Source organism: Aulonocara stuartgranti, assembly GCF_965226115.1.
Source record: "Aulonocara stuartgranti genome assembly, chromosome: 7".
Taxonomy (NCBI): domain Eukaryota; kingdom Metazoa; phylum Chordata; class Actinopteri; order Cichliformes; family Cichlidae; genus Aulonocara; species Aulonocara stuartgranti.
Genome location: NC_138945.1, coordinates 3,815,583 through 3,843,216, shown reverse-complemented (window position 1 = coordinate 3,843,216; position 27,634 = coordinate 3,815,583). Strand labels below are relative to the sequence as shown.

The 27,634-nt window shown below is 40.7% G+C and overlaps 1 protein-coding gene across 1 annotated transcript in view; it reads right to left on the bottom strand.

The window, feature by feature from the left end:
* The window catches only part of LOC309711573 (voltage-dependent calcium channel subunit alpha-2/delta-4-like), an 82,624-nt gene that overhangs the window by 47,915 nt on the left and 7,075 nt on the right, over positions 1–27,634 (bottom strand). The window contains exons 2-25 of the mRNA XM_082541988.1: positions 24,255–24,336; positions 19,310–19,426; positions 17,823–17,882; positions 15,745–15,907; positions 15,522–15,653; positions 15,056–15,116; positions 11,832–11,982; positions 10,984–11,058; positions 10,474–10,563; positions 9,482–9,595; positions 8,243–8,321; positions 8,036–8,169; positions 7,816–7,833; positions 6,439–6,516; positions 5,942–6,022; positions 5,784–5,858; positions 5,470–5,556; positions 4,388–4,459; positions 4,229–4,290; positions 3,557–3,624; positions 3,353–3,398; positions 3,071–3,168; positions 2,863–2,953; positions 2,551–2,643 (exon numbers count right to left, since the gene is read on the bottom strand). Of these exons, the coding sequence (XP_082398114.1) occupies positions 2,551–2,643; positions 2,863–2,953; positions 3,071–3,168; positions 3,353–3,398; positions 3,557–3,624; positions 4,229–4,290; positions 4,388–4,459; positions 5,470–5,556; positions 5,784–5,858; positions 5,942–6,022; positions 6,439–6,516; positions 7,816–7,833; positions 8,036–8,169; positions 8,243–8,321; positions 9,482–9,595; positions 10,474–10,563; positions 10,984–11,058; positions 11,832–11,982; positions 15,056–15,116; positions 15,522–15,653; positions 15,745–15,907; positions 17,823–17,882; positions 19,310–19,426; positions 24,255–24,336 (2,127 nt within the window). The remainder of the gene's footprint in view (positions 1–2,550; positions 2,644–2,862; positions 2,954–3,070; positions 3,169–3,352; positions 3,399–3,556; positions 3,625–4,228; positions 4,291–4,387; positions 4,460–5,469; positions 5,557–5,783; positions 5,859–5,941; positions 6,023–6,438; positions 6,517–7,815; positions 7,834–8,035; positions 8,170–8,242; positions 8,322–9,481; positions 9,596–10,473; positions 10,564–10,983; positions 11,059–11,831; positions 11,983–15,055; positions 15,117–15,521; positions 15,654–15,744; positions 15,908–17,822; positions 17,883–19,309; positions 19,427–24,254; positions 24,337–27,634) is intronic.

Here is a 27,634-nt window from a genome sequence, read left to right as displayed (position 1 = left end):
GTTAATAATCTGGTCCACTCAATTTATCTTTATTGACTTTCTTGCATGAAATATTCTTAATGTCACAAGTGAATTTTAATAGATTTAAATAATTAATAGCAAATATTGGAAATGTGGAGACGTTGGCTGTTTCTCAAAAGGCACCGATGCAGCACACCTGCAGAAAAGCAATATCACCTTGAAGATGTTATAATGCTTTGTTTTGTTTTTATTTCTTTTACTTTTGTTTCTCTTGTTGGAGATAACTGTGATCATTACAGAGCTTGTAAAAAAGGCTCTGATTAACCTTACAGTTATTATCATTCGAGTTATTGTAGATAAAGTCGATCAATATATGTTCTAATAAACTGTGCACACGTACAGGTTAATGATAGCAGCTGTGCAGTGAGATGAGCTATACGACCAATTTAAAATGAGTGATGGCACAGGAGGTTAGATGCAGGTTTGAGTACAGCTATAAAGCATCTGAATGAGCCACAAGTGCGTGCTCAGGCCACTGTAACACTGCAGATGCAAGATAAGTTTGAACTGTAATACAAACACGGCTGCTTAAAACAGGAAAATCGCTGGAATATCTGCACGAACAGAACCATGCAGACAGAAGGAAAGAGTCCACATAGTGGCCTAAGAGTAAAAGACACTGATAATGTGAGTGTTCAGGATATTAGTTTCATTTCTGCTGTCTGAGTTAGGATAAAAGTGCTCTAAAAACCTAAAAACGTCCCACTGTGGAAAAGGAGAGAAATATACAGTTATAACCTGCATGGGAACATCTGAAGCTGTGGACTGCAGCACTGCGGTAACATAATCAGTGTTTATGAAGATCAGGCCCTGCCTGAACACAGAGCTTGACTGATTGTCTAATCCTTTAATATTACGCAGAAGATTGCATCAGCTAAGAAAACACTTCCTGCATATTTAACTGCTGCAGGTTCTGGCTCCTCCTAGCAGTGTGTGTGTGTGTGTGTGTGTGTGTGTGTGTGTGTGTGTGTGTGTGTTTGATGGTGACACGGGTCACATCCACCTCTTTCCTCTCTTCACCCCTATCTGCACCCAACAATCAGCCAGCATCAAGTTTCCTGTTTAAACTGCGAGTTTGGAGGAAATAGACTGAGTGGAAATCAGAACTAGAGTTTGTAGATGCTGGTATCAGGCTTCTATATAGCTCTGAGCCACTTGTAAATATTCTGTAAATAGCAAATTAAACCAGTGATCATAGACTGTAAATAAGAGCACTTAGTGTCAGGTTAGCGGGAGTGAGAAGTCCTATTTGCTGAACACGTTTTTCTCATATTCTTGGTCACAGAAATCTCAATATTTGGCGTTTTCCTTTCTGGTAGGGCAAATGGGGAGACATTAGTATTCTGTTCATGATTTTGGGAACGGCTCATCTCTGCAGCAAATAATCTGTTGCTCAAAACTCCTGGGAGCAGGAAAAGTAGGGAATCTGTGTTTAGGTAAACCCTATGCTTTAGTGATGAAATGGCTCTTAGAGCCGAGGCGGTAGTTACACTCAGTAGCTCAGGAACAGAGCGGGAGGGAGAGAGAGAGAAAGAGAGCCAGGGACGACAACATCACATTAGAAAGGTATAGTAATCATCCACAACTATTTTCAGTTGCTGATGATAAAGGATTCAGAAAGTTTATTCATGCAGGTCCATATGACAGAGAATATGCATCTTCTTTTTGTTTTCATATTTTAATTTATATTTAATTGTGTTGTGGTTTGCAGTGTTTTGTGTTGTTTCACTTTAAATTTGTAAAAGGAAAAAGCTGAAAATTTAAATAGTTAAAAGTTGAAATATGAATAGTTGGTTTTTGTATTATATGATTTATTTATTACATTTTATGTGGAGTGAATAAATAAAAGTATATTTACGGTGGCCCCTAGAGACAAAGCACGTAAAAACTCCAAAACACGTAAAAACTCCAAAACACGTAAAAACTCCAAAACACGTACAAAACACAACAGAAGTGCTCCAGGATGCAGGCGCAGTGTTGAGCTTTTGTTACCTAGTGGCTACACAAGCCAGGAAGCACCAACGACCAGATTTGGTGTGTGGTAGTAACAGGTAAATGAACTTTTTTTTTTAATTATTTGAATATATATGAGTGATTGTGTATAAATACACAAACAATACAAATATGCTTTCAATTGTGTCATTTAAGTGATCTAGGTAGCTCTGTTTTGAAGTTCAGTTCATGCTAGATGTGTTTTGGAGTTTGGATGTGCTTTGTCTCTAGGGGCCACCGCATATATTTATACATAAACATAAATAAATAAAACCACTTTTGTTTTTTACATTAGTAATTCCTTTTGTGCATAATTTTATATTATTGTTAATAATAAATTAATTAAAGCAACAAAATAACCTGGAGAGCCGGTTCGGAGCCGAAAGAGCCGGTTCTCTAAAAATAGCCGTAAATCCCATCACTACTATGCTTGCACATTACATAACTGAGTTGCTGCCATTAAAAAATAAAGTAAATTGCCATCATGTTTTCCAGTATTCAGGTATTTCTTGTGTTTCTGTTCATTTTGGGTCTTACTTTGCCACTCTGGTCTCCACTCCTGCATATCTCACAACCCTCATCAGGCCGGATCGAGTACCGAGGAAAGCCGTCTCAACCCCTGGCTCCACCCTGCATACAAACAACAGTAACACAAGATTAAAAGGGAAATCAGCTCTTTATCAGGAGCAAAAATCGGACAAACGTCACACGTTCCAAGAAAAGCCCCAAAAGTTTTTACAAGTAAAACACCTCAATTGATCTTCCAGATATTTTTGGTTTTATCTGTTTAGGTTTTAGGACATCTCATAACCAATAAAACGTCAGGGCATGTCATGTCTCCTGCCTGACCTGTCGTTCAGCATCAGGGTGTTCCAGTAGGCCTCAAGCGGAGCTGTGACCACGGCGTCGAACAGCGTCTGCGACAGCAGCACCTCGTCACCTGGTTAATGGGAAAGCTTCAGTTGAATGAAAGCAGATTCAAGGTCAACCTGGACCAGAGCTTCTAACTGAACACAGAAAAGGGGAACAAACTAAAGCTTGAGTGTCAAAAACCTACACTCGAGGTCAGGCTCCTTCCCCAGCAGGTAGCGGATGGCGGCCTGCAGCTGTGAGTACTTTCGGTGAGCAGGGTCGATGTCTGTCTCACAGTAAGTCCTGAGGAAACCAGATCTATTAAACCAGGTTCACAGAACCTCCGTATTCTGCAGGATGTTTGACAGGGTTTCAGGCCAATAACATTAATATATTTGTAGGCTGTCTGATCAGTGTCAGTGTCAGAACAGATAAATGAAATGGCTGAAAACGTTTGTCTTAAATCATCATCAAGGACGGTTTTTACCACTCAGAGGCGATGGTGAGATCTGGTGAGGTCAGATCATGCAGCCCTGAGAAGCAAGGTAGAAAAAGTTTAGTCGGTTCAAATGAAAACACAGAAGTTTACTTCACGTTAGTTTAAGAAATGTGTTGCAGAGCATGTAGTTAACAGGCTCCACACAGCACACGATTTCAAGTCTGTGCTGAGGGCAGTTGTGGGAAACCTCACCTTCTTCCACAGATACATTTCCCATAAACATGAGCTTCCCGTGACCTTTGGTCAGTGCCATGCCGAAGCTGCGGAGACAGGTGGGGAGACGGTGACACTAATTTGATTTCTGCACCGTACAGTGTGCCCTGCTGCCCTCTAGAGGCCTCCTGGATGAAGCTCAAACATTACAGGACATATTTTCTGTACTAATATACAATAAAAAACTTTTTGATCCATCCCTCTGTATTTTTGATTATCTCTTCTTTTCTTTAAAGACCATAAGCACATACTACAGGCTTGTGAGATGAATTTCTGCTGCTATCTTCTACAGGGGATCCGACTTTGACCATTCCTTCGTAAAAGCTGGAGTTGTGCGCCCTTCATTAATGTTCCAGTAGAATAAAATCCAAAATTAAGCAGCAGGGAATAACATTCGACCTAAATTTGATGTTGTGTAAATTATGTGATATATTATAAGTTTTCCTTCTTTTACCCTGACTAAACATTAAGTCAGGATGCATGAACAGCGTATAGCTAGACCTTACAGGCTTTCACAGCTGACTGACAAGTTTGACTGAAAATTCAGCGAGTGATGATGTCACTGTGCTACGCGTGAACAACCAGAAGAACAAACTGTCAGACAGGGCACGAGAGGACTGATGGACAAAGCACAAAGCACTGCGCGTTTACCTGAAAGGCGTGTTGTCAATGTTGGTGTAGAAATATTCGTTGGTGAGGTACAGCGGCCTTTTCTGTGGCACAAAGAATCATTTTATCAGTGATGCTGCAGTTTATCGGCACATTTAATAAGCAAACTCTACGATCGACTGACTGAGACATCAGTATTACCCCTTTATCCACCGACGCTCTGATGTTCAGGCTGAGAGTGCCCGTCTCTCCTTTCACCATGGCCGTCCTCAGCTGAAAGTAGAGAAAGGAGTTTAAAATAAACTCTGAGATATATTTTAAATGTTTTTCTGCCTAAAGAAAAAAAAGACACTGATGCTACTGAACCACTTTAGAAATTCTCTCATGCAGAGAGAAATCAGGGATTACTAAACGCGAGGGGATTTAATAATAATAATAGTAATAATAATACATCCATCCATCCATCTTCATCCGCTTTATCCGAGGCCGGGTCGCGGGGGCAGCAGCCTAAGCAAAGACGCCCAGACCTCCCTCTCCCCAGCCACCTCCTCCAGCTTATCCGGGGGAACACCAAGGCGTTCCCAGGCCAGCCGAGAGATATAATCTCTCCAGCGTGTCCTGGGTCTGCCCCGGGGCCTCCTCCCGGTGGGACATGCCTGGAACACCTCACCCAGGAGGCGCCCAGGGGGCATCCTTGTCAGATGCCCGAACCACCTCAATAAAATGTATTATTATTATTTAATAATAATACATTTTATTTAAAAATAGCGCCTTTCAGAGCTCCCAAGGACACTGTACAACAAATACAAAATAATAAGAGTAACAGATAAAAGTTAAAAGCGTGCAGAGGTTTAAACATAAGCAATTTTAAACAGGTGAGTTTTGAGGCTGGACTTAAAAAGAGGTCAGGGAGTGAGGAATTCCAGAGTCGAGGGGCAGAGCAACTAAAAGCCCCGCCCCCCACTGTAATCAGACGAGTGGAAGGAACAGAGAGAGAAAGAGAAGATCTGAGGCAGGATGGGAAGTTCATCTGTACTAGATCAGAGAGGTATTGAATTACAGTAATCAATTCGAGAGATAATGAGATTATGGACGAGAATGGCAGTGGCATGAGGAGTGAGGAAAGGGGGGAGGCGATTGATGTTACGGAGCTGAAAATATGCTGCACGTGTGACATTATTGATGTTTCCCTTTTCCTGCTTTTGGAACTTTTGACATTCACATGATGATATCCGAACAAACCCATCAATAATTGTGTCCTGAAATAATCTGTTTGTGTTTACCAGCTCGTCTGTGTCCTCCCACTCCACCTCTGACAGATCCACACTGTTATAGTTTGGCTTCGGCTTCAGTTTCTTTCCGTCTTTGTACTGCAGGACAGAAGAGGCACTGTTACTGAGTGTGTGTGTGTGTGTGTGTGTGTGTAATACTGTACAACCCTTCTCATAAATATTTGATACCGTTCCCTCTTAATGCACCCTTCAGGAGATTTGCTAAACTTTTATTACTTTAAATTTAGCTCAAGTAAATCAGAGCAGCTGCCACGGAGCCCGTGAGCTAAATGTGTCTTCCAAAGTGGCCTTGAAACACAGCTCACCAGAGGTCGAAGGTCGGGGTGAGACAGGATGTAGCCGTTGTTGTTGATGAGGAAGGCGTAGCCGTGAGCTCCCAGCTGAGAGGAGAGCAGAAAATATTTAAAGCGTTTATTTTGGAAATAAAATAAAGCAGAAACAGAGTAAACCGCCCAGAGCTCACCATGTATCGGGGTGCCAGCTTCATCACCTCCATCAGCGGGATGTCGGAGCCGACCACACCGAGCAGGATGCCATGGGACAGCTGGAGACAGACGCACAGTCAAAACTCAGAGTTATAATCAAGCACCAGCCTTTTGGTTTGTGCTTCTTTCAGACACATTCAGCCCACTTTGACCTTCAGTGGCGTGTCCCAGTGAAACTTCCTTTTCTGTCACTGTAAAGTTTAACTACACTTTTAATGCCTGTGCAATTTCAATATAACAAAAGATATGCATTTTCAACAGCAGGCTATTTCTGCAGCAGTGTTTAGTGTTCAAAAGTACAAAATAGTTGCTCTCTTTCACATTTTCCAAAGCAAAGCAGAATTTAAAATGTCATAGTAAACGTACGGCATGACAAGTCATCTGAACTATTTATCGATTTATTTCTGTTTTCATTGACTGTACAGACGTGCTGCTCTTCATCGTCAGGCTGATGTGTATCAGAGCTGACACTGACCGTCTCCTTCTTCTTGCTGAAGACCGGCATGGCCACTGAGGTCATGAGCAGCAGACTCTGAGCCTTGGTGGTGAAAAGCTGAGAGACGGGAGAACATTGGGCACAAAGTGTGATTATCTGAAGTACAGAGACAAACACTCAATATAATGAACAACAAATCTGTAACAGGTGCACACAGTATTACTGTCCACATTACACAACGTGTCGCTGGATAGACTCTGACAGACGGGACCGTACAGGTTTTACATTTTTGTTTTTATATAGTATGTTGGCATTTTGGGTCATTTCTTAATTTTAAAGGTGTTTTGCAGACAATGTTATTTGTCGGTGCGTTGATTTCACATTATGTGCACATCTGAGCTTGAACTCCAGGTGGTGGTGTGGTCCTGATGCGGACCTGCCATGATGATATGAGCACTACAATCAGTTTGAGAACACTTCAGGGAGGCCTCCAGCAACTTTCAGGAAACTGAGAAAAAGCCACCTTTTTAAAAGTCAACCCATATATCTATTTATTTGAATGTGGGAATATGGGATGGATGAATGGATGATCTTCTACATGAACAAAATAAAGATAAAAGAATCTAAAAAGTCTAATTTTCTGAAGCTCAGAGCTGATAAGACAGAGGTTCTAGTTTCTGTACCAGAAAATATGCCCGTTCTGATCTAGAATAATCTAGGCCTTTGCCCTCAACTGTTCCTGTCAGTGTACCTGATCTAAGACTTCGTGTTGATCAGTCCTTGTCCTTCGACACACAGAGTTCTCCAAATGCTGTTTTTTCCAACTCACTAAAATCATCAAGGAAAGGTGCTTGTTTGTGTTTTGTCTCTTCTTGTATAGACTTCTGTAACTCTCTTTTTCTGCACTCAGTAAGTCGACACCCTGGGTTGCCTGGACGCAATTTTAAAAATGCTAATTTACTACATCAAACAGACCGTCTCATACAACTCCACTTTGATGTTACTTCACAAGCTCCCTGTAGCACTTACAATGCTGTTTAAAATCCTCACCCTTACCTACAGAGCATTTCATGCTCAGGCATGGCAGCTAATGGCTATTTGAAAGGCTTCTCCTGTTGCACAGGAGGAAGAACATGGCCTAAAACCTGAGATCCAAACATGTCCATGCAGTTCTCAGATATCTTCACACAGGTGTGTTGTAGTATTTGTAAGCTGGGTTTCTGCAGCTCTGAACCATTGCAGCTTAAAAAGCTGAACTTTGTGCTGATCCTTTGGATCTTCTGATAAAAGAAATGCCAAAAATAAACTCCATGTTATATACTGATGGTAGAACCTGTAGGAGCTTCACACAAGTCCAACAGATGAAGAACTAACTATTAATCTAAAACTGCAACTTCTTTTTTTTTTTTTTTTTACCTCCTCTGTGTTTGGAAGCTGTTGGGGTGATGGAGATGAAGGCCCAGAGGATCATGGGATAATGGGTTCATGGAGACGAGGAGAAAAAACACACATGACAATAATGACATTGTTCTGATTTAAATGAGCCCTTCACAACAGATTTAAATAGAATGGTAGTGTATACTGTAAATATGTTTAATGGCTTCTTTAAGCCCTTTGATTGGCCAGGCAGGCTCACCACAGTGTCCATGTAGGCCTCTGTCCAGATGATATCGTGGTCATGGTTGATGACCATTGGCCGACTGAGCACGTGCAGGTACTCCATGACGTTCTCCTGCACATCTGCCAGTGTGGCGATGTGTGTGTAATAACCTGAAAAAACACATGTGAGCATATTAGTGTCTGCATGAAGAAAAAGCAGGAAAGTATCACACACAGGACCGACCTTTGTTGTTGCAGGCGATCCACTTGGTGTTTTGAGCAAAGGTCATCTCTCTGCCAATCAGGTAGGTGAAGACTCGCACCTGAACACAGTGGCACACCTGTTTATGTCCGTGTTTGCCCGTTTACAAAGTTACCTGCTAATGTTTTTGTGCAGGCAACTGTAGTTAAACACAGGAAGTCGGGTTTAGAGCACCTCATTCTTACTCAGTTTGAGTAAGAATGAGGTGATAAGACAAAGGAGTTGATAGTGGACTTCCGGAGGTGCAGAGAAGTACACACCCCCATCACCATCACCACCAGCTTCCGGTTCCTTGGCGTAAACCTGGCTGAGGATCTTACGTGGTCAGTACACACAAACAAAACAGTGAAGAAGGCGCAGCAGCGCCTCTTCTTTCTCAGGAGACTGAAAAGATTCGGCATGAGCCCCCGCATCCTCAGGACCTTCTATCACTGTGCCATTGAGAGCATCCTCACTGGATGCATCACCACCTGGTATGGCAACAGCACCGCCTACAACTGTAAAGCTCTCCAGCGAGTAGTGCGGTGCTCTGAACGGATAATTGGAGGTGAGCTTCCCTCCCTCCAAGACATCTACAGGAAGCGGTGCCTGAGGAAAGCGGGGAGGATCAACAAGGACTCCAGTCACCCCAGCCATAAACTGTTCAGACTGCTTCCATCAGGAAGGAGGTTCTGCAGCATCCGGTCCCGTACCAGCAGACTGAGAGACAGCTTCTTTCTATTATATATTGTACATATATTTATTAGTTTCAGATGTAGCCATTCTTGTATTTTGCTTGTTTACATTATTGTATTTTGCACAACTCTGTTGCTTGTGAAGCTCGCACACAAGAATTTCACTCACATGTGCTGTACCAATGTACCTGCACATGTGATGTGACAATAAAAGTGATTTGATTTGATTTGATACTTTGACAATAAAGAGGTAATAATCAATAAATTACCAAAGTAATACACAAGTAATACGCTGATACAACAATTGTATATAGAACTGTCTAACAACAGACAAAATACATTCAAAGGTTACAGTATATAGAGACATTTAAGTGACGTCACTATAAAATATATTCATATATTTACATATTATTGTAACAGTAACTTTTTAAGAAACAAATATGGTGATATTAATGGTGTAATAATAGTAAGTAATGAGGTGAAACAGGCTATGATGTAGAGTTAATTCATTTCTAATATGGAAAAGCTCTCAGCTCGCGGTCCTCACCCTGCGCTCAGGCCAGTTGAACTCCTCAAAGACGGACTGAAAGTCCTCCATGGCGCCGTCTGTGATCAGCATGATGGCCTGGTTACACATGCTGCCCTGACCGTTCGCCCTCGCCTGCACACAAATGCACAACTTAGACACAGCAACAACTCCATCATCGATCTCTACTCTTTGAAAAGAGAATAAAAAAGCACTTTGTGATGCTAGATATCATTTTTTAGATTTAAGCCCCTTTTAAGCCAAGGAAACAGCAACTTTACTGTAAAGAAAATCTTTTTGAGTCTTCCCGCTCTCCAGGAAGCTTGTTGTGAACATTAAACCAGCTTAAAATTGTTTTAAACCATGAATATCCAAACAACAGTTTAACAAAGTATTGTACCCAACAGAGAAAACAATAAGTGCATTACAGTAGTCCAAAGATCTTGTCATAAAAGCATGGACAAGATGTTCAAAAACATAAAAAAGATAAAGTAAACTCACTAAAAGCCTCAACCATTAAAAAACTAGTTTTAATAAGAGAATTTATCTCCTTATCTTAGATTCACAGTCCAGTTTGACACCACAGTTTTCTGCTGGGTCTGAACACCTCAGGTTACTCTCAGTGAAATAATTAAAAAACCAGCAGCAGCCAGCAGTGTTACTCAATGCACCAAAGGTAAAAATGTGAAAAATCCAAGGTGATTGTCAGAAGACTTGACCTCTGACCTTGACTTTGTCGAGGTCACTCAGAATTACTCGGCGGGGTGACAAAAATACCCCACGAGCCTTTGATGGTTGAGGGATAAAAAATGATGGGAATGTTTACTTTGATGTTCTTTAGAAACTCCACCTGTGGTTTAGGGGAGTTGATATTTTCACTGGTAGGTAAATGTAAGTGTTGTTAAAAAAAATGGTAGACACGGCCATGTTATTTAGAAATCAGGCCAAGATGGAGCAGATAAAATCAATATAAGTTAGGAGAGTGGTAAAAAGCGGGCTGAGCGGACACTAACCTCGTTCAGGATTTTGAAGGACTCCTTCATGGCATTCTTGATCTTTGCTTCGCCTTTGACATGCAGCTCCTCCACCAACACCTTAAAGTGCTGAGACAGGAAACGAGTACAAAGAGGCTTTGTATACAGACAGACATTCATTTTTATTGCCCAGATTCAAAGAAATTCTGATTTAATTTAATTTGAATATATGTGCCTCCCTTTATCCTGTCAGTCAACTACAACCAAGTTTCAATCATTTATTACTTAGGTGACTAATTTTGATCTTGTGTTTGAGGTAGTTTTGAAAAATACGGTACCTTCAGCCTTAACACTGAAACTCTCACAAGCACAGAGGCTCTCTAGCTCCAGCTTGACCTGCTGTGGTTTCTGATGCCACTTTAAGAATTAGGCTAAGAGGCTGATCTGATAATGACACTCGGGGTTTTCCTCTGTGTTTGCGTCTGTGTGATGGCTGCTAAGATGCCTCCTGGGCTCTTTAGGCTTCCATGAAGCAGATAATGGTCTCACCTCTCTGTTGTCCAAGTCGGCCTGGACCAGAGTTCCTCTGAAACACGGCTCCACGTAGCGAACGTAGTCTGTGTACTGCAGACAGGGAAAGAAACACAGACGAGGCAGGCTCATGAGCAAAAACAGGCAGTCAGTGGTTCCATTAACTAATCCAGTAATTGAACCTTTAATGTTTTAGTGATAAAGCTATGAATTCACAATGATGTTGATGTTACCCAGACTTAAAAAGTACTCACACCAGCACAACACATGCTTTTCATAATGAAACTGAGAAGTGATTACAGTTTTTAAGATGTGAGGGGTTTCCTGACCAGCCAGGTCTTAATCCAACATCAAATTAACGTGTTGGTTCCAACACGTTAATTTGATGATCTTATAGTTAATTGGTTATAACTTGTGACATTTCTATGTTAGGAGTTCTTCCTTGTTCTTGTTTAGTTCCTTTCCATTTCATTTGGATAGTGTTTGTCTCTGGTACTTTGTATGTAGTTTTCTGAGTACTGCATCTGAATCCTTTCAGGGCTTCAGGATATGCACGATATGAGAACTTATGAGCCTGTAGCGCTAATGAAGCAGGCATGGATTACCATCACTGTAAATACCATCTCTTTGCATAAATGTGATTTATTATCCAATAAGTCTTAAAAAGAAAGGAAATAATTATGGTTATTTTTTAACTCTAGATACCAGTAAAAATAATTTAAATTGAAAAAATGTATGAAACTCCAAATTTATGCCACTTGTGAAACTTTTGGTCATGACTGTTGTTTTCCTGCCATTTTTCACTTAAACGCTGCTCAGAGTCACAACACTGTAATAGTTTTTAAGTAGATGTGCGCATGTCTCACAGCAATGACGTTGACAAAGTCGTTCTCTCCCAGTGTATCCAGAATGGTGTTGATGGTGTGTTTAGCAATGGTCATCTTCAGTCCCTTCATACTGCCGCTAATGTCCACCATGATGATGATGTCTTTGGGAGACGTGGCAGCCTGGATGTACCTGTACACAGGAAGTGGAGACAGCCAATGGCTGTTGGGATCAATAACATTGGTCCAAACTCCACAGAGTAGTGGAGCAGTGCCATTGACATTATACCTGTATACATATATTATATATTATTAGCATACACTCAGAAAAATGAAATTGGTTGGTTGTTACGTGTACAAGATTCAAACTTGTAATTTGAACTAAATAATTTCATGTTTCTATGGTGAACATGATTAAATCATATAGCATCTGCATGAACTTCAGCAACTTAATTTGTTCTTGTTGAGATGACCTGATACGATCTAGTAAGAGTGGTTAGTTGTCTGGAATCACGAAATTCACAAGATCATATTAGAGGTCAAACTGCAGGAAAATCGCTGGAGTTTTAAGAGGCAGACAACTATACCCACACCACGTGTATGCTATTGCTATTTATTGTGGTTCAACCTGTCAAGGACAAAAACGTACAGAAAATTCTGCATCAAGCCTTGTAAACATATCTTTCCTACTTTTGTTAAGCCTGGAGTGACAGCTTGGAGGTGTGATGGTTACTGCTGTTGCCTCACAGCAAGAAGGGCCTGGGTTCAAATCCACAATCTGGCTGGTTTGCAGTGTGTAATTAGAGTTACGTTAATTGGTGATTCTAAATTATCCATGAATGTCAGTGCAAATGGTTGTTTGTCTCTATGAAATCATCAACCGCCATATTGGTTCATTAAGCAAGACTAATTGCCTTGATTACCAAAGTAGTTGTTCAAACAACAAGATTTCATTGTGTTCTCCTAAAGTTTTTAACTTGTGTCGAATGAATTAAAACAAATTTCACTTTAAATACTTCAATAAATCACTTCAAGTCAATGTAAGTATACTACGTTGATCCAACGTAATCTGATTACATTAAACCACCAAATGCCAAATGTGTTGGTTTGACATGGTCAAAAATGGGTTATTGTACTTGGTTAAATCACGTGGAAAAAGGTGCCACGATTAAATTGTGTTCATCCAACAACAGATTTTTTTGAGCGTACATTATCATTGCTATGCAGATGATACCTAGCTGTATCTATCCACCAAGCAAGATGACACACGCCAGTTACTTAAACCACAAGAATGTCTTAAAGACAAAGGAGTGGCTGACCTCGAATTTCCTGCTTCTAAATTCAGACAAAATTGAAATGATTGTAGTCGGCCCATAAACCTTGGAGACATGATGTCTAACCCAATACTTACTCTGGATTACACTGGCCTCCAGTAACACTGTGAGGAATCTTAGAGTGTCCTTCAACATCCATTAAAACAATCTAACTGCAACAGTTCCAGCAGCCAAAGGTCAAATGTGAACAGGAGCATCAGGCAACCTTCGAGCCTGCAAAGTACAGCCAATATAGAAGAACCGAAAACTGCACTTCCCCTAATGGCCACTTTAAGCTGTCTGCAAAATGTCCAACTTAACTAATTATGATAACACATAACAATTAAAAGCTGAGCAGTAAATCATACTTTAAGCTGTCACTCTCAAACATGGACAGAGATATTAGAGGGAACCATGAACTGCAGATCTTCTCGTCTCTGGGAAAAACTGTGTGGATGCTCCTGGGCCAATTTTTGAAGAAGAAAAAAAGAAAGAAAGAAAAGAAAAGTGGCCTCATCATATAACTCACAGAAATCTGGTTCTCCTGTACTCCTTTACTTTGCAAAGGTGAATTTAAACCTTTAGACTGTGACTGTCCAGCACTGAACAGAATAAAATATATTTATGGTTAACAGATTGTTAGCTTCATACAGGGGAACTGGGGATTTGTGTAAAAATCTAATCTTTATAGTTTGGTGAATTCTAATCAACGTAAGGAGTTTGTTATTAATTTCTGGCAGAAATGTCTGATTTCCAGCGAACATTCTCAACAGGTTCTTTATGAGCTGCTTTTAGAAAATCCAGGAATTGCCCCTGCAGATAAAAACGTATCATCTATCATCACAAACTCAATCTGCATGTTTCACAGTCTCTCTCAATGTAAGTCCCTGCAGATGTATGGCAGCTCAGCTGCAGTAATGTGGAGCGATGAGGCATTCAGGGACATATGCAGTTCTCTGGTATTATTTAGAAATGCATGAGCAGTCACATATGGTGCCATGTGGGCTGCCGTGACCCGGCTAAGGAGCAGCTTATCGTCTTTTCCAGAGGATCAGTGTCTGGCTGGCCTCTGCTCAACCAATGCAAAGCCAGCGGAGTGGCCACTTAGACTGACTCAAATTCAGCCTCATGGAGGGATTTATTCCATTTTTGCATTGTACTAATTCCTGCTGTTATATAGATAAGTCTATACACAGTAGCACAGTTGGTACATCCCTGATAATGAGGTTTTACTCTTAAAGATGATGATTCTACAAGTGTTCAGAAATTTGGAAGCTTTTCTATCTCCCACTGGAAGAGTAAGCACCATGTTTGGCTGGTTTACGTTCAGGCAGAAGCATTTATGTCTTTAACTGAAGCAGCTTTATTTGTGTGGGGAGCTGAAGGCAGTGAAATATAATGAAGTCTTCTTCTTCTTGCATCTGTAAAAAGATTAAATTCACACTTTGACTGAGGTGCTTCCAGCCTCCCTCATTAGTGGATTCTGTGTTTCTCTTTCTCTGCTGCTGGTGAGTTGACACCTTTAAAATTAACATGCTAAACTTAGCAACCCAGCTGCCTCAGTGTTTGCCTGCAGGACATTTAAGTATTTAATATCATTCGAGTGAGACACAACCCTAATCAAGCAGGCTTCAGTGGGTCATCAAACCAAACAGCCAAGGTGAAATATAGCCCTTGTTATGCTTAAGCACATAACCTCAGAAATGATTATTTTACTGTTCCAAAAATAGCAGAGCCCCAGTGAGTAGTGTGACTCTGTCACTTCAAAGCCTCTCAGAGATAAAAACCAGGAAAACCTGAGCCCATTAAGCTTTTGAGGTTCTCGGGTTCTGGAGTAATGTGTCCCCCACATGATTATCACCACTGAACTTTACCATTTACCATAAATACAAAAAAATTCAAATGAGCTGTACCTCAGAAGGCAAAGACAAATGATTGGTAGAACAAACTCACCAGTTTCTGTTCCTGCAGTCGAAGGCTACAACACCGTTGGAGTCTGGAGTCCATTTAATACCTGACCAAAAGACAAGGAGTCAGTTCACAGAGTGACACCTGTGATATCAATAAGAAAAAACGTACATGGATACAAGGATATAAGAAATATTGAAAGACAAACAGGGAAGTTTGTGTGGATTGTATGGAATTGTATTATATGATCATTCCAAAATGATGTCAAACTGCCTAATTTCACTTGTTTTATTTCAGTCAGGACCATAAGGGTCAAACAAAGACTGGTATTTCCACAGCAAGAGCCCAGAACAGAACAGAGGCACCATCAGTGGCAACAGATGCATGAAAAAGAGTAAATGATACCATAAGGATTATTTTGAATTGTGAAATAATGCAAAGCTACTCTATTAGAGCCAAAAATAAAATCATGGAGCTGGAAACGAGCAGGACACTTTATGGCTGAACTCACCAGGGTAGATCCTGAAGAAACCCGTGGAGCTGCCAAAGTACTGCCAGGTGAGTGTAGGATCCTTCTGGAAGTTACCGATGAAGACGTCGTTTAAAGCCTCTGTGTTGTAGATGGCATTGAGGATGTTAGGATCTGCACACAGAGGAAAAACATGCTGATTTAGAGCTTCCTTTTAAAGAGCCATGACCTACGTTGAGGGAGTCAGCCATGAAGCACCTCTGACCTTTGTTGTACACATTGGTGGGAACCTGGATGTTGCTCATCTGAGTGTTGACAGGCAGTTTATTAAAATGTTCATTCTCCTCGAGGGGAAATTCTCCACCCAGATCCACATAGTTCCCATCCTCATCCGCAGTGTTGATCATCATCGAATTGTAGTAATCAAACTGGGAGAGGCAGCAACAGGAAATTCAGTTTGTTTTGTTTTTCACACAGAAATCCTGATTTTCAGTTCATTCAGATTATTGAGGAGTTAGAATCTGGTCTAATGTGTTTTTGTGTTTTTGACCCCTCAGGGCCACCATAAGCATGCAGAGCTTGAAAACTGTCAGGTTTTTGGCAACAAAGGCTGAGAAAAAGTTTTTGATGTTGACAGTAGCTATAAAAACACGTTGCATCTCACATTTCCTTTTTAATAAGGTTTGACTGGATCAGGGCGCCTCTGCCGCTACGGGCTCATTAAGGTCCTAAACGTCCCATAATGCATGAGTGCCTCTTGTGTACTCTCTCACCAATACTGTATATCAATAAGCTTTTATCTTGTGGTTTTTCTTTCTGTCCTCTCTCTCCTTGTACAGGACCTTCCTGCATCCCTTCCTGTCAAAAATGAGTTTTTCCCCTCTTCTGTCACCAAGTGATGGTAATGGTATTGTTGGGTTATTATTTGGACCTTATGATATAAGGTGCTCTGGTATAACTTTTATTTAGTGTTGCTTAAATGAAGCTGAATTGACTTAGGACTTCTACCATGTACAACATCACAAACTCTATCATTAGGTGCTTGTGTTTGAATATACTGTTTAACCCTTTAAGACCTACCATAGAACCAAGTCCGCCAGAGCTTATATTATATTTTTACCTGCTGTAGTGACATTTTTGGGAGCATTTCAAGTTGCTATACAGCAATACAACCATTACAGTCCAAATTTTAATAATATGTATGCATTAAGTGCATACTAATTACATAAATTGCAAAAAAGTGCAATAAACTACAAAAAAAATTGAAAATCGTTTTTGTTTTTTTAACATACATTTCTAGTTAGAGAAATTTAAGAGGCTTAACCCTCAAAACTGCAAATACAAAAAAGTTGCACAAAATAGTTTCCCACCACAGGAAATTTATTTTAAGTGTCTTCATAGTTTTATTTTTGAAATACACCAATTTTTATATACTGCAGGAAAAACAAAAATAAATATTATAATGCAAATTATTAAAAAAAAACCCCACCAGTATAGGCTCATAAGGCCCTGATGGTAAAAACTACATTTCCGCAAAATGACGTCACTTCCGGTTTCGGGCAGGTCATGGCGGACATGCGATAGTTCGCGCTGATGGACGTAGGAAGTGTTACAAACAGCTGATCGGATCAGCAAAGCGTGTTTCTGGAATATTATGCTTTTGTTGCTGCAAGTGCTTTTTATGCAGTTTTTGCAAAGCTTTATGTGGAAGGAAACCGTGACCTAGGACAAGCTGATGGCATAAGATGTAAGTACAACTCATCCGGCTTCATATGCAAAAAAAAATTATTGCGCTAGCTTACATGGTTGCAGTGCTACTGGGATTTAAAAATAGTTACGCAAAAGGAGCGTGCCCACTCCGACCGGCTTTAAAGGGTTAAACATCTCTGGCTTCACAATATGAAAATGTGTACAGAACAAATTACATTTGTTTCATTCACATAAGTTTACGGCAGAATATCAGAAATACAAACCCACAGATGGAAGAATCCAGAAATACTTAACTTCCCTGATGCTTATTGTGCGTTTCTTTGCGACCCAGTTTCCTATAGGATCAGTGAAGTTTGACCTAATCTAATTTCAGGAGTCAGCTGAGGTTTAAACCTCCAATCTGCTCCGGCCTCACAGCCTGCTGTCAACTCTGATCCACGCACAGTCAGCTAATGATAGCATTCAGCTAAAGACAAGGAAAGTACAAATGCACCAAACACTGACACATGACAGACTTGGAGGTTTTATCGTCCATCAGCATTAATTTAAACATGCAGAATACAGAATACGTCCTGGGTGATTCCAAACTAGCCAGTGAATCAGTTATCATCAAAACCAAAGAGTTGCACTGACCTTTAATGTTGCATTGAATTCATGGTACAAATCTGAGTCTTCTGCAGATTCTGCTAACCTCTGGCACAAGAAAAAGAGGAGAGAAATAAAACGGAGACTAAAAGACTGCACTGCACATGCACAGAAAAGCAAACCAGCGAAAAATTATGAAATGTGCAAAATCTACATTTTAAAGGTTCATTAGCTACAATGAGCTAAGAAATTATTATTATTATTATTATTATTATTATTATTATTATTATCATTATTATTATTATTATTATACAGTCTCAAAAGAGTATAGAAAGAAAAGGACTTTGGTGAGCAGATTCTTTTCGTTTTTATTATCAATATTATCAGGACTCCTTAGAGCCACAACAATATGAGTTGTGGCACTTCCTTTAAGAAAAATTCAGATATGAATGGCTTTAAAGGAATATGCACAGCTGGATTTAGCTGCGTTGGGAAAAAGTGAATTAGTTACTGTAGCGCAGAGTTCAACACAAAAGAATTCAACAAAGGCAACATTTAAGCACCAAAATGATTTTTATCAAGGCTAGTGTCACAGTTCTGGGTCATTTTGACGCAGCTTTTTCTGTTTGTTATATTTTGGTGTTTTTCTAGATTATGATTTATGTTCTGATTCTTGAGTTGTGCTGGTTTGATTTTGTATTATATTTTCTGTCAAGTCTGTCTGTCTCTGTCAAGTCTGCGTCTTTGTAAATTGTTTCCTGTTTTATTTTGATAGTTCCAGTCCTATGTCAGCGTATTCAGTTAGCCCTAATTTCTCCCAGCTGTGTCTCCCTCCTGTTTTCCATTCTCTGATTACGCCACTGCGTATTTAAGCCCTGTGTTGGCCTTTGGTCTTTGTTGCGTCATACGGTCTACATGCTGTGTGTTTGTAGTGTTCCAGTGGTGCCATTCCTCTGTTCTGAGTTTTGTTTTGTTTTTGTGGGAGTTATTTATAAGGAGATTTTTCCAGCATTAAAGTTGTGTTTTCAGTTCCAGTCCCGTCTTTGAGAGTCCTGCATTTTGGGTCCTTTTTCCTTCCTGCCTGCCACACAGCCTATCATGACAGTTAGAAACAGAACATGATTTGAATGCATAAATAACAGAGGCTTTTTTAAAGCTCGGTTTTCTGAGCTTCCAGCTTGATGCACAGCCATGAAACATTCTTCCAGTTGAAATACATTTAGGACCATCACACATTTTTCCATAAGACCAGTCAGACCCAACTACTTCTACTTCAACTGCTCCAGCTGCACACTTTATACAAAGTGATCACAGTGATATTGTTCATGCCACAAAGAAAACTGTCTAACGGATCATTCTGCTGTATTTTGTTAGGCAGCAAACTAATGACACAAATTATAACAGCATGTACTAAAAAACACAATCTTGTAATGAAGATGCAAAAGCAGGAATCACATTATTTTAAAAATCATGGGTTCAAATTAGTTCGGTCTCCCAGGAATAGTCCTGAAAAACCTCCTTTTAATGATCCTCACCATCACCGACTTCATCTTACTTCCCAACATTCGTTCGATTTCATCAGAGTAGTCCTTCACCAGGTCTTGTCCATCCACCTCTACGATCTTAATGATTGGCTCCACATCCTTCAATTTCTGAGACAAAAACAAAGACAGAGTCAAGAACAGCAGAAGTTTTTTTTAAATATACAATAACAACACATATAACATATTTAATATTTATTTCAATGCACTTTACACATCATCCCCCATTCACCCACGCACTCACATTCCTACAAGCACTTTCTTCAACATCTAACTGCTTTTCTATCTAACATTTAAACTCATCCGCGCTTAGATGAATGCATTAGAGAGCACCTTGGAGCAGCCAAGGCTCTAACTCCTGAGCTGCAGCCACCAAAATATCCATACCGTTCTGGTAACAACAAAGAAAAGCATTGAATCTGTACATTAAATAAACATTAACTCTAGAAAGACAAACTTGCAGCGTGTCATCAGTTATTACGACATTTCAGGATATTCCCAACAAGGTCTGATGTCTTATCCTGTGTTTACAGTATAAATAAAATGCAGCTGCCTTTTTTATGAGATAATTCAGAGTAAATCAACTCTGTATGTGTGTGTGCTTGCGTGTATTCTTATACTGAGGGGATATCTGAGGTTATTGGGTCACTTTCTTTGGATCAAGAAGCTCGAGGTGGATAAACCAGCTGAGTGTGCGGAGGGTCAGCCCAGTCTGGGTATTTACACTCTGAATCTCTTCATTAAGTCACTCCATAATTCCAATTAGTTCAAGCTGCCCAAACTGAAGCAAATACACAAGCAGAGCCAAACATTGAGTCCAACCTCTGTGAAAATATTTTATCTCAGTCCTGCACACTTGCTGTACAGTATAATGAGCACAGAGCTCTATGGAGTCACAAAAAGGATTTCTCAGTGGTTGTTTTGCATCTTAGAGGAAGGGGCCTCAGTGGAAATGTAACCTAGTGTACCTTTGATTATGATGGGTTGCTGCAGAGTGACCCATCACTGAGAGGTCAATTCAATTTAATTTTATTTCTATAGCACCAAATCTCAACAACAATCATCTCAAAGCACTTTATATTGTGAGGTAAAGACCCTACAATAATACAGAGAAAACCCCAACAATCATATGACCTCCTATGAACAAGCACTCTGCAACAGTGGGAAGAAAAAAACCCCTTTTAACAGGAAGAAATGTGCAGCAGAACCAGGCTAGGGAGGGGCAGCCATCTGCCACGACCAGTTAGAGGTGAGGGGAGGAAGACAAGACAAAAGACATGCTGTGGAAGAGAGCCAGAGATTAATGATATCCATCCATCCATTCACTTCCGCTTATCCAGAGGACACCCTGGACAGGTCGCCAGTCTGTCGCAGAGCTAACACACAGAGACAGACAACCATTCAACCATTCGCACCATTATGCCAGAGTACACGGGGAGAACATACAAACTCCACACAAAAAGACCCTGGCCTGATGGTGGGATTGAACTCAGGACCTTCTTGCTGTGCAGCAACAGTACTTTCCTTTGGTGTGATACGGTACTATGAGGTCTTTAACCTCCTAGGACCTGATGTCCACATATGCGGACATCCCATTTTGGGTTGTCTAGACCAAAATACTAAATTTTGCTCTACAAGGGCCTGATATCCACTTACGAGGACATTATACTGCCACATGTATGCTATGCCTTCTGAAGATACTGCCAAGGGAAACCATGTATAACATGGGTGGGCAACTCCAGGCCTCGAGGGCCGGTGTCCTGCGAGTTTTAGCTGTGTCCTTGATCCAACACAGCTGATTCAAACAGCTAAATGACATCCTCAACTAGGGATGGGTATCGAAACCCGGTTCTTGTTGAAAACCGGTTCCCACTGTTTCAATTCCTTGGAATTGTTTGCCATTTTTGCAAACGATTCCCTTATCGAGTCCAGTCGCCCCGAATGACGTCACCACGTTGCGGAGCGTCATTTACCTGGCAGGAAACACGGCGCCAGCAGCTCAAATGCTCAAAAGCTTGGTTATACTTTACGAGAACGGATGACAACAGGGCAACTTGCAATACTTGCAAAGTAGATGTTTCATTTAAGGGAGGAAACACTACGAATATGCAAAAGCATTTGCTCACAAAACGCACGATAACCTTAAATGAATGTCGTGTTTTTAATTCCGCTCCGGACTCGTGAATCTCAACCCAGCAGCAGCGGTAACGTTTGCACGTCCTCTCCCGTTAATGCGGCAGGTAAATAATCAGCTAACAGTGCATATTATGTTAGCGCGATCTGCCTTATTGCAAAACCTGCCATTACTGTGCATTTAGTGACCGTGATGAGAGAGACAGAGTCTGGCTCAGATGCTGGCAGTTCTCACTGCAGTCTACCGGTAGCGTCTCCTTTCAGGCCAGGATAGACGAATGTCACCGAGCAGTGATTCAGTTTGTGGTCAAAGGCTTGAATCCATTTGCCACAGCAGATGCCCCCGATTTCACTTTGGTAAGTGAATGTGTTTAATTGTAGGCAGGGACATTACTGGATATTCTTGTGTAATTGCTACAGAATAATTTATGTTATACTTTGTTATTGCTACAGGAGAATATTTATTTTATTATTTTACATTTACATTTTTTTTCCTGGGGATCCTGTGACACCCCATTGAAGAGCCGTAGGCTGGATCTCTTAAGATCTCACTGTTGGGTTTGTAAGGCCATGTTACTCCTAAATTTCTATCTTGTTCAAAGAGAAGGTAAAAAACAAAGTTCTAAGCTAATCGACCTTAGTGTTCTCCTTTTTTAAAAATAAGAATCGATAAAGAATCGAATCGTTAAACAGAATCGAAAATGGAATCGGAATCATTAAAATCTTATCAATACCCATCCCTATCCTCAACATGTCTTGAAGTTCTCCAGAGGCCTGGTATTGAATTAATCATTTGATTCAGGTGTGCTGACCCAGGGTGAGATCTAAAACCTGCAGGACACCGGCCCTCGAGGCCTGGAGTTGCCCACCCCTAACGTATACTGTTAACAGAACTGGTCCTAGCACCGAGCTTTACAAAACAGGGATCCAACGCAAGAATTAAAACAATGTTGAAAAGTAGAAGCATTCAGAGAGTGCAAACCAAATGTACTTTAAGAAGTTTGTAGTGCAGTAAAAACAAGTGCAAAGTGCAGGCTTTATTAAAATGTGCCTTCTTAAAAACAAAGTAAATATACTTGACATCATTTTAAGTGCAATTATTTTCTATCATTTATGTGGATTATTACATGTATGACATTTATTGCAGTGTTTCGTAAATTGGTTTTGTTAAATTGTGACCAATAAATCATTAAGTTGACTTCGAAAACCTCGATGGATGTAAGCCAGATTTTAATGGACTGCTAACATGACCCCACTCTACACCCCTACAGTTTTATCACAAGATCATTCTAAACCTTTTTAAGCTATGATGTTTACAGAATGATGACACATGGATGCAAACACTACCAAAAACATCCTTGTAAGTACCGTAATTACCCGTAGCATCATTTTTCTCCTAATAAATCTGTGCTAGGGCACTGAGCTGCATGTGCTCTTAGTTTTAAATGCTAGTTTCCAAAACTGGATTTATTTCAGGATATTCTGGCTTCCTGTCTTCCCCCACACTGCTGAAATGCACAGAGTGATGCTGATGATGTAATGTGGGCTTAAACTCCCTGAAAAAAAGGTTTCTTGATCAGCCAGTTGGGGATGTTTCAATCATTTTTTGGTCCCAGTCGTGGCCTGAATCCTTTCAAGTAGCTCTACCCTGCTCGTCTCTGCAAGCGAACCAGACTTTAAGTGTGAACAACACACAAACACAACTCACCATTATTAATGTGCTTAGCACTACTATTGCTGAAATTGGCATTTCATTGTTTTTTTAATTTATGGTGGATAAATGTGGTTTGAATCTTTGTTTAATTATTTTTATTTCTTTGTGTTATCTTCCAGATGTCACTGAGGTGAGAAGGATAAGGAGGCACATAAAGTAATCCCATAGAGTTTATGGGGTGGTTATTATACAAGATGATCTTGAGGGTCAGCCTTTTAACATCATTTAACATTCATTTTAGCACTGATACATTCATAGATTTGCTCATATAGCAATCCTCCAACAATTGCTGTATTTTATCTCTCATTCATGGCCAGAGAAAACGTACATGAAAACAACATGAAACCCGCAAGGCAGAAAACAATGTTATCTGGGGGTTATTTTGGTTCCTATACACGCATGTTGTGTATTCTGCAGGAGGTGGATGTGTGTTTAAAAGCATACAAACTGCTGACTGCCTCTGACGGCTCTAAATCTGACAGATAAATGGATGAATGTCTAAAATCAGAACAGGCCGCAAATCCTGACGCTGGTAAAGAGGGCTCAGTCCTCAATCTGGGCATTATCATGATCCCTGGGTGTGTTTGTCCTGGCAAACAAGCATAAGTGTGCACACAGACTCACACACACACACAATGATAGGCACACTCACCAACATACACGAATGCACATCCGAACTCTTCCAATTGCTCTTTGTTTCCAGTTCAAACAGTCAGAAGCCTCAGGACCAGTTTGAGGGTAAGAAACTCACATCTAAAGTAGACTTTGGCCATGTTTTAATTATTAAAAGAAAATTCAACCCAAATGAATACAACACCAGAAAAGACAAATACAAACCTCAATGGTTTATGAGACTTCTTTGTAGAACCTACAGAGAGTGAACGCTCCAGAAGTATGAAAGGCTGAAATAGAACCTCTCAGTTTTGGACACGTTGGCCAAACCATTGCTCAGTCAGTATTTATGCTTTCTTGCAGCCTTGTGCAAATGTTTGGTAAAAGTCTGAGGCTTGTCGAAATGACAAATCCTAGAACATTTTTTTAGGACGACTTTTGAATTTGAAATTTGCTTTTACCAGTTCTGGCTTCATTTACCTTCTGCAGCAGCAGAGATCCAGAGTATTTGGTTGCACACTCTTGAAGTTCTGCAGAGAATCTCAACGCCCACTGCTGCACCCTGCAAGACAGAAAGACAACAGACAATATCAAGGACTCACATTACAGACTGTTAGAAAACCACAAGAAGAGACGCAAACAAAAGATAAGGAAACAAAACAAAATAAAACAAACAAGCAAAAAGAAAAGAAAAGAAAAGAAAAGAAAATCTCACCACTAGATATCAGTAGATTGCAGTTAAATGAACTTCATGTATTATCCTAACTAAGATGGCTGCTGTAAGACAAACAGCTCTGGCTGTAGAGTGTTGGCTCTTAGGCTGTTGTTTACCTCAGCTGTCAATGTGTCCATGTCTATTTGGACTGTAAAACATTGTGAAACGAGTTTAATACAAGCCAATGACTCCGAGAAGCTCATCAAGTTCTGCTGTTTTTGCTATTAGCCACTGTTACATCCACTTCAAAGAAAGTTTCACCAACGTTGTTGGACTCTGAAACTTTCATACAATGTGAGAATGTAATCAAACTGTTTATCAAGGGAAAGCGTGAATTTTAGAACAATTAAGCCAAACATTAGCTGAAAACAAGAACACTGCAGGCAACAAGGACACGGACCAGCCGGCTCATTATCGTATTCAGCTCAGTCCGCCTCTCTGATGGTACGGAGGTGCGTCAGTGTCTGGAACTGGCAGCTCGAAAATCTGGAAAGGTGAAATCAATGCTGACAGAAATATACACTTTTTTACAGATGATGTCTTTGTCAGAGGTGCCTTGTATATTTCAGAAAGATAATCTTATACCGCATACTTCATCTACTCGAACAGCATGGCTTCATAGTAGAAGAGTTTGGTTGCTGAACTTTCCTGCCTGCAGTGTGTGAGAACATTTGGAGCACCAAGAAAGCAAAAATAGAACAAAGACAAGCCAGGGCTGCTGAGAGCTAGGATCCTCTATCAGACAAGAATGGGAAAACTGTCCTCTCCCAGAAGTAGAGTTAAAAGTAGAGTGGATACTACACAGTGGGAAACATGGCCCTATTCCAACTTTTTGAGACGTGTGGCTGCATTAAAATTAGGGAGAAGATCCTCTAGGACACCATCCATCATCTCATTACGAGCACGGCCCAGGTCAGGCATGCATACAAGCATGCAGGCCGTAGAAACTACTGAAACAATGTGACATCCTTTTATTCCCAACACATCATGCAGTCCATATCTGTATCGATATGCAGCATGATTTTTTTTTCCAGTGTTCTCTCAATTTGTCGGAGCAGTGTGTATATAGTGTCATGCCACATATTATTTTGTGTTAAGTTTCACTCTGTGTACTTACCGATTTGAATATATGAGGTTTATCAGTTTTTATTCCTTTATAATATGATTCATCCTGCTTGGTTTCCTGATTCTTGTGGATCGCGTTTGACCACCTGGGTTGGCTGGCCTGATTTGTAGCACCTGTCTGAGCTGCTATCGATGCCAGCTGGGTTTGAATAACGCAGTGTGCTGGACCTTTTGATCTCCATCTGTTACATACACGCTGTCCTCTAACTTCTTTGATTAAACATTAAAATATTAGTTGAGGAAAGCATCGCAGCGAAACGGTCATGAAAGAAGCCCATGTTTAAAATTTGCTGTTAGCCACTGCATGCTAAAAATCATTGGTGCACTCAGACAAACTGGACTCATACTGAGCTTGGAGCACTTCTCATCAATGGTCTATGTAGCAGAAAGGCAGGGACCCTTTGTTTATGCTATACCACCACTTTACCTCAGGATGAAAAGTTCTGTTGTTACGTTCTTGCGCTGTCAGGTGTTTAGCGTAAGCTTGACCGTGTGTTTCCATGACAACGCTTGGCTCAGCAGCGGTGCATTACAGCAGAAAAAGGCCCTTAAATATGACAGTGATGAAAGAGATTTAGATAATCTGCTCCTCATCTGGGTCACAGCAGAGAGCTGCAGGGGTCCACTCAGCACAGACCCACAGCAATGCAACAAAGCTGCAAGTTAAAGTTTTGGTTTGTGTCGCAACAGCAAAACGGACAATTAACACAACAGACACTATAATGTTTCTATCATATGATATAGAAATATAATATAATAAAATATGTACAGAGGAGGTCAGGAGAGATGTAGAAGAGTGAAGTACTATAACCATCTGTGAAAACCAGTGAAAGCTTTGTCATGGTTTCTGCATTTCAGCCATGTCTCAAAGCTGATGATCACTGATTGTGAACTAAGGCCATGCACACAGGCTGGTTAAAGCTCCATCATGTCATAGATGCACATGATCCAGAAACACTGCCTACACAGTTTGTTTCAGACACAGGATGACCTGAAGGCCCATTTTGAACTATGAATTATTCAAAGTTACCCCTGGAATTGGAAAGCAAAAACATCAATCTGGAGATGAGGAGAACAACGTTCACTTTAACCATTCTGAGGGAAAACATCATCAGAATATTCCAGGTCCAGGTGATGAATAATTACACATAATGAGGACAGTGTGAAGTGCCTCAGTCACAGCACTTCACACAGACAGACAGAGGAGAGAGAGAGTTTACCCAGCATGTGTTGAAAAGGAGGGTAACGCTCCATCTGTTCTGGACATTAATCCTCTAAGTTCAGTGCAGACACACACACACACAGTAAATACACTGTGGGCTTGTAACAGGTTTGACAATAACCCATGTAAGACACACTGCTCTGCTACAGATGTAACTAATTACTGTTCATTTAAATTCTGGGTGCTAGATTCCTTTGATGAATCATTTAAACTATGAAATGCTATGTACCATCATGCACACGTCTTATTACACTGAACAAAAATATAAACGCAACACTTTTGTTTTTGCTCCCATTCCCCATGGGATGGACGTAGAGACCTAAAATTCATTCCAGATACACAATATAACCATCCCTCCCAAACAGTGGTCACAAATCAGTCCAAATGTGTGGTAGTGGCCACATCTGCTATATTGAGATAATCCATCCCACCTCACAGGTGTGCCACATCAGGATGCTGATCTGACATCATGAGTAGTGCACAGGTGTACCTCAGACTGCCCACAACAAAAGGCCACCCTGGAATGTGCAGTTTTTTGCGCTATTGGGGGTCTGGGGACCCAGAACCGGTCAGTATCTGGTGTGACCACCATTTGCCTCATGCAGTGCAACACATCGTCGCATGGAGTCTATCAGATTGTCAATTGTGGCGTGTGGAATGTTGGTCCACTCCACTTCAATGGCTGTGCGAGGTTCTTGGATATTCGTGGGAACTGGTACACGCTGTCGTATACGCCGGTCAAGCACATCCCGAACATGCTCAATGGGTGACATATCCGGTGAGTATGCTGGCCATGCA